Source organism: Erythrolamprus reginae, chromosome 13 (assembly GCF_031021105.1).
Source record: "Erythrolamprus reginae isolate rEryReg1 chromosome 13, rEryReg1.hap1, whole genome shotgun sequence".
NCBI lineage: Eukaryota > Metazoa > Chordata > Lepidosauria > Squamata > Dipsadidae > Erythrolamprus > Erythrolamprus reginae.
The window spans coordinates 6,536,866-6,543,503 of record NC_091962.1 but is presented as its reverse complement, the minus strand read 5'-3'; the positions used below and the strand labels follow the sequence as shown (position 1 = coordinate 6,543,503).

Sequence of the window (6,638 nt, the reverse complement as noted above, 5' to 3'; positions counted from 1 at the left end):
GATCTTGTCATGACAAGGAAAATTTAGGAAAAACTTGGCGACGAAACCCAGCCGATTTTCCTCCAACAAGCTCAAGACAGAGAGAGATGGTTTTCCCAGACCGGCTTAATCCTGGATTAATTACCCTGAAATCAGATGCCTGTTTTAGGATGGAAGCCTCTGCTTTTGTTGCTTAAATTCCGCTCTACTTCTGGCCCGGCCCACCCACCCTGCTTTGCAGGCCCCTGGTAAAACTGTGCGGTGCGGTTGAAAACCCAAGCGAAACCTGGTCTGTTTTGGCCGAGAACCAAAGCAATTCCCCCCCCCCTGGCCAAAACAAATCCATGGACTTGTCTCCGAAGGCTTCGTTGTTACCTAGGCGTGTTTAGCATCGCATGCAGGGACGGAGCCAAATGGGGTTTCTGGCTTTGCAGCTTGCCAAAGCAAATTGCAGAGCCCAGCGTGTGTGTTTTGTGCGAGTGTGTATTATTTGTGTGTTAAAAGAATCCGTCGCCCTTCAGACTGATCGCACGGGTTTCGTCCACTGTCTTGGGTCGTGCTGAGTCACCAGCCGGTGCCCAGGTATGTTAGATATGGCCCGAGCACAAAGGCCCCAAGCCAGATACCAGGCACAGCTGATGGAATTTCTGAAGCAGAAATCTTGGCAAGACGCTGGTAGCTTGTAGCAGAGGAATTCTGGCCGGGATGCAATGCAACCAGGGCTTTGGGCCAAGTCAGGCTTTGCAAGATTTCCTTCGGTGTTTCTCAACCTTGACCACTTTTAAGATGGGTGGACTTCAACTCCCAGAATTCTCCAGCCAGTGTGCTTTAAAGTGGATGGACTTCAACTCCCATAATCCCCCAGCCAGTGTGCTTTAAAGTGGATGGACTTCAACTCCCAGAATTCTCCAGCCAGTGTGCTTTAAAGTGGATGGACTTCAACTCCCATAATCCCCCAGCCAGTGTGCTTTAAAGTGGATGGACTTCAACTCCCAGAATTCTCCAGCCAGTGTGCTTTAAAGTGGATGGACTTCAACTCCCAGAATTCCCTAACCAGTGTGCTTTAAAGTGGATGGACTTCAACTTCCAGAATCCCCCAGCCAGTGTGCTTTAAAGTGGATAGACTTCAACTCCCAGAATTCTCCAGCCAGTGTGCTTTAAAGTGGATGGACTTCAACTCCCAGAATTCTTCAGCCAGTGTACTTTAAAGTATATGGACTTCAACTCCCAGAATTCCCCAGCCAATGTGCTTTAAAGTGAATGGACTTCAACTCCCAGAATTCTCCAGCCAGTGTGCTTTAAAGTGGATGGACTTCAACTCCCAGAATTCTTCAGCCAGTGTACTTTAAAGTGGATGGACTCCAACTCCCAGAATCCTCCAGCCACTGTACTTTAAAGTGGATGGACTTAACCCCCAGAATTCCCCAGCTTGCAGGCTTTAAAGTGGATGGACTTGAACTCCCAGAATTCCCCAGCTTGCAGGCTTTAAAGTGGATGGACTTCAACTCCCAGAATCCCCCAGCTTGCAGGCTTTAAAGTGGATGGACTTCAACTCCCAGAATCCCCCAGCTTGCAGGCTTTAAAGTGGATGGACTTCAACTCCCAGAATCCCCCAGCTTGCAGGCTTTAAAGTGGATGGACTTCAACTCCCAGAATCCCCCAGCTTGCAGGCTTTAAAGTGGATGGACTTCAACTCCCAGAATCCCCCAGCTTGCAGGTTTTAATGTGGATGGACTTCAACTCCCAGAATTCTCCAGCTTGCATCCTTTAAAGTCGATGGACTTCCCAGAATCCCCCGCCAGAATGCTTTAAAGTGGATGGACTTCGACTCCCAGAATTCCCCAGCCAGCGTGCTTTAAAGTGGATGGACTTCAACTCCCAGCATTCCCCAGCCAGTGTGCTTTAAAGTGGATGGACTTCAACTCCCAGAATTCTCCAGCCAGCAGGCTTTAAAGTGGATGGACTTCAACTCCAAGAATTCCCCAGCCAGTGTGCGATGGACTTCACCTCCCAGAATTCCCCAGCCAGCGTGCTTTAAAGTGGATGGACTCCAACTCCCAGAATCCCCCAGCCAGTGTGCTTTAAAGTGGATGGACTCCAACTCCCAGAATTCTCCAGCCAGCGTGCTTTAAAGTGGAAGGACAATAAACTCCACAGAGAAGATAGGGACCTTGGAGGTCATCTAATCCAACCCCTTGCCCGAAGCATCTGCCTCCACTTAGGACCGAACTCGCAAACCTCCCTGATTGGAAGGCGAGAGCTCCACCTCTAGACCGCAGATGTTAGATAAAGGGGAGCAGGGGGGAGATCGGAGCTGGCCTGAGTTTCTGATACTGAGGGGCTGCCCCAAAGAAGGGATGGGGGTCGACTTATTTTCCTAAGGATTGGACTACTAGTAACTAGAAGATCTCCACTGCCCCTTCAAACTCCGTTATTCTCTATTCTGAGCAGGGGGTTGCACTAGAAGACCTCCAAGGTCCCTTCGATTCCATTATTCTCTGTGGAGTTTAAGAAGCTGGGCGGCTAGGCGGCAGGGCGCGTTATCAGCCTTCAGGATCGCAGCTGGGCGGCGCAGGCTGGCGCAGAATGGGGGGGGGGGGAGCCGGCGGACCCTCTCCGCCTGCCTTGCCTTTTCCCTTCCCCTGCCTCCTCCTTCCCCTCCCCTGCATGGCCGGCGTTCAGCTCCGCGCCCTACAAGGCCCGGAGGCGGGGATCCGAGGAGCTGCGCGGCGCCTCCTCCTCCTCCCCGGACGGGGAGGGGGCAGAGGCGGCCGCGGGGAATGGTGGCGGGGCGGGGGGCGTCGGGTCCGTCAGAGCAGCCGAGAGGCCCCAGCGCTGCAACACAAGCACCATGCTACCTCTCGGCCCGGTGGTGGTGGGGATGCTGGTGCTGCTGCAGCTTGCGCCGCCCGCCCGGTCGGATCCTGAAGCCAGCTGCGATCCTGAAGGCTGCTACGCGCTGTACGCCCACCCGCGCAGCTTCTTGGACGCCTGGCGGGCTTGCCGGGAGCTCGGTGGCAACCTGGCCACGCTGAAGCGAGCCGAAGAGGCGGCCCAGGTCAGCCAGCTGTTGGCCGGCAGTCGCCGCCATCCCGGGCCGCCCCGTCTGTTCTGGATCGGGCTCCAGCGCCAGCCGCGCCAGTGCTTCCCGCAGCGGCCCCTGCGCGGCTTCACCTGGGTCACGGGCGAGCAGGAGACGGCTTACAGCAACTGGGCCGCGCAAGCCGTGGGGACCCCGCCAGGATCCGGCTGCGCGGTTCCTCGCTGCGTGGCTTTGGACGACCGGGATTTCCAGTGGCTGGAGGGCTCGTGCGCGGGTCCCGTGGACGGCTACCTCTGCCGCTTCGCCTTCCGTGGGATGTGCGCCGGCTTGGAGGAGGAAGAGGAGGGCGGAGAAAGAGCCAGCTTGACTTACAGCGCGCCTTTCGGCCAACTAGGCGCCCCAGCCGTCGGGGCTCCCCCGCGCTTCGTCCCCTTCGGGACCGTGGCTTCCGTGGGCTGCCCAGGCGGGGCTTCTCACTCGCTGCTGTGCCTGCAGAAGGAGGACGGCCGCGTGGGCTGGTCCAAGAGTCCTCCACTGTGCCGGGATCGCCCGTCGGGGGGCCCCGCCAGGACCTCTTCCACGTCCCCCGTGGGCCCTTCCGGGGGCGGCTGGTGCGAAGGCGACAACGGCGGCTGCCAGCAGCTCTGCCTGGACGAAGGCTCGGGCTTCTCCTGCGAGTGCCACGCGGGTTTCGTCCTCCTCCCCGACGGCCACTCGTGTCTGGCCCACGACCCCTGCCGGCGCCGCCTTTGCCAGTTCGACTGCGTGGCCGTGGAAACGGAGGGCGGCGGCGGCGGCGACTCCTCCGAGGGCGGCGACTACCGCTGCTTGTGCCCCGCCGGCTACGAGCTGGCCCCGGACGGCCACGCGTGCGAGGATTCCGACGAGTGCGTAGACGCCCCCTGCGAGCACCAGTGCGAGAACACGGAAGGCTCCTTCCTCTGCCGCTGCCATCTGGGCTTCAGCCCCGCCGAGGACGAGCCGGGCCGCTGCGTGGACACGGACGAGTGTCAGATCCCCGGCGTGTGCCAACAGATGTGCGTAAACTACGTGGGCGGCTTCGAGTGTTACTGCACCGAGGGCTTCGACCTGGAAGCCGACGGCATCAGCTGCAGCCCCGTGGACGGCTCCGTGGACGGCTTGGACTCGCCCCGCGCCACCCCTCCGGACCTCTGGCAGGACCCTTTCCACGCGCGTTTCGCCACCAGGGAAGCCGAGGAGGAGGAGGAAGAAGAAGAAGAAGAGGACCAGCCGGTCCGTTTCTCGCTCTTCCGCGACGGGGAGGCCGGCTCCTCCTCCGATTCCTTCCACTCGGTGCTTTTCCACCCACCCGTGGCGCCCACGGAAGCCCCGGATTTCCACGGCGCGTGGGACTCGCGCCTTTTCCCCTTGGAGCACGGCTTCTCCGCCGCGGGGCACCCCGAGGTCCTCCATGCCACCCCCGCGGCTTCCGTGGACCCCACGCCCGTGGTCACCTCCACCCCGTGGGACCCTTTGACCAGTCTTCCGCCTCCTTCCTCCGCTCCCCCGGATGAGCAAGCGGACCCCGTGGTCGGAGGGGTCCGGGCGCCCCTTCCCACCTCTGCCGCCCCCATCCCGGCTTCCGAGGAGGAAGGCCAGCGGCCGAAGGATGACCGCTGGCTCTTGGTGGCTTTGCTGGTACCCATCTCGGTCTTTTTGGTCATCATGCTGGCGCTGGGCATCGTTTACTGCACGCGGTGCGCCAAAACCAGGCGCGTCACGCAGTGTTACCGGTGGGTGGTCAACCCGTCGGAAAAAACCGCCCCGTCTTCTCCCTCCTCTTCCTCTGGGCCTTGCCAACCGGCCACTTGCCGGACCAGTGTGTGAACTACGAGCCGCAGCACCGGGGGGGGGAGTAGAAAGGGGTTTCCGGGGGGGTGATAAGGGGCCTCGATCCGGTGCCAGGTGGGCGCAAAAGGACCTGTTCACCTACGGGGGCGAATGCCCCAAAATATCCCCTCCGTTTGATGCCAGCCTGCCAAGGATGGAGAGACCCAAATTGGAGGGGGCGTCCGAGGCTGGTTTCCCCCCATCTCCCCCCCCCCCCCCCAGGTTCGGCTGTGAGCCCCAAAACCGACTCAGAACTTGGTTTGCTGGAGTAAAAGAGACCATTTTGGGGGGGAGTGCGGAAGATCCTTCCCTTCGCAACTTGGAATACACAAACACAATAAACACACAAACACACAGAGGGCTTGCGACCCGGTGCTGCTGACAAATCGGAGGAGCCTTTAATCCAAAGAGTAGAAACACAAAAGAAGAAATAGAAAAGAAAGAAAGAAAAAAAAAGCATTGGATTTACGCGCCGCGCCGCCGGCTTTTCGATTCAGGGGAGCTTTAAGTGTCTAGTCCTCAGTGACCTCACGCCATCCTCCCCCTTCCCGTCTCCCCGCAGAGCTCCTTTCGGCATCTGGAGTGCCGCACCACTGCGGATCCACTACGTCCCTCAGGGTCATTTCTCCCACTCCGAACTTGTTTGAAAAACTTTTTTGGGAAACAAATTTCTCGTGGGAAACAATAGAGCTCCGTTTAAAATATCGCTTTTCGTCGGCTGGCTAAGGGGATCCGGATTGGGGGGAGGAACTTCTTCAACGGGGGCTGGAGGGCTAAAGGCTTCATCTCCCCCCCCCTTGTCCCAAGGAAATAGAGGGAGGGGCTCCTTGGGGGCAGCCCAAGCATCCTTGGACAATCCCGGGTGGGTGTGGGTGGATTTGGCCGCGCAGAAGGTGCTGGGTTGTTTTTTTTGGCCCCATTGCAAAAAACGGAGTTGGGGGGGGCATGGGGTGGGTAGGGGGGGGGGGGCTAGCCATTGACTGTGACCATTGCTGTGGTCTCTTCTGTGGGGTCGGAGGATCGAACAAAAGACGACTATTGTCCGCGCGAGTTTTTCTTTTGCGTGTCAAATAAAAAGGACTGGATTTTCTAACGAGCTGGAAGTATAAAAGAAGCAACAATCGTCTTGGGGGGGGGGGGGGAGAGAAACGCCAAATGTCCCAGTAACAGAATGGGAAGGGGGACCTTTGGAGGTCATCTAGTCCAAACCCTTGCTCACACTGTACTAGGGATTTGAGAATACTATGTCCAGTTCTGGAGATCTCACCTACAATAAAGATATGGATCATATTGAATGGGTCCAAAGATGGGCTACAAAAGAGGTGGGAAGCGTCAAACTTATCAGGAAAGACTTCATGGACTCCATCTGTATAGTCTGGAGGACAGAAAAGAAAGGGGGGACATGATCGAAACATTTAAATATGTTAAAGGGCTAAATAAGGTTCAGGAGGGAAGTGTTTTTAACAGGAAAGTGAACCCAAGAACGAGGGCGCACCATCTGAGGTTAGTTGGGGGGAAGGAAGATCAAAAGCAACCTGAAAAAATATTATTTGACCGAGAGAGTAGTAGATGCTTGGAACAAATTTCCAGCAGACGTGGTTGGTCAATCCACAGGAACTGAATTCAAACATACCTGGGATAAACATAGATCCACCGTAAGATAAAATACAGGAAATAGCAGAAGGGCAGACTAGATGGACCATGAGGTCTCTTTCTGCCGTCAATCTTCTAGGTTTCTAGGGATTTGAATCGTCGGATTTGCCAA

General features: G+C 57.3%; 1 protein-coding gene across 1 annotated transcript; it reads left to right on the top strand.

Annotated features, from left to right (window-relative positions):
* Window positions 1-1,342: 1,342 nt before the first annotated feature.
* Window positions 1,343-5,806, top strand: CD248 (CD248 molecule). Its single transcript, XM_070766697.1, has one exon. It carries the CDS (start codon window positions 2,831-2,833, stop codon window positions 4,868-4,870), a length of 2,040 nt encoding a protein of 679 aa, XP_070622798.1. The 5' UTR covers window positions 1,343-2,830; the 3' UTR covers window positions 4,871-5,806.
* The last annotated feature ends 832 nt before the right edge of the window (window positions 5,807-6,638 follow it).

Bases quoted from the DNA above. Each gene is read 5' to 3' on its own strand.
- CD248 (XM_070766697.1), top strand. From the start codon at position 2,831: ATGCTACCTCTCGGCCCGGTGGTGGTGGGGATGCTGGTGCTGCTGCAG.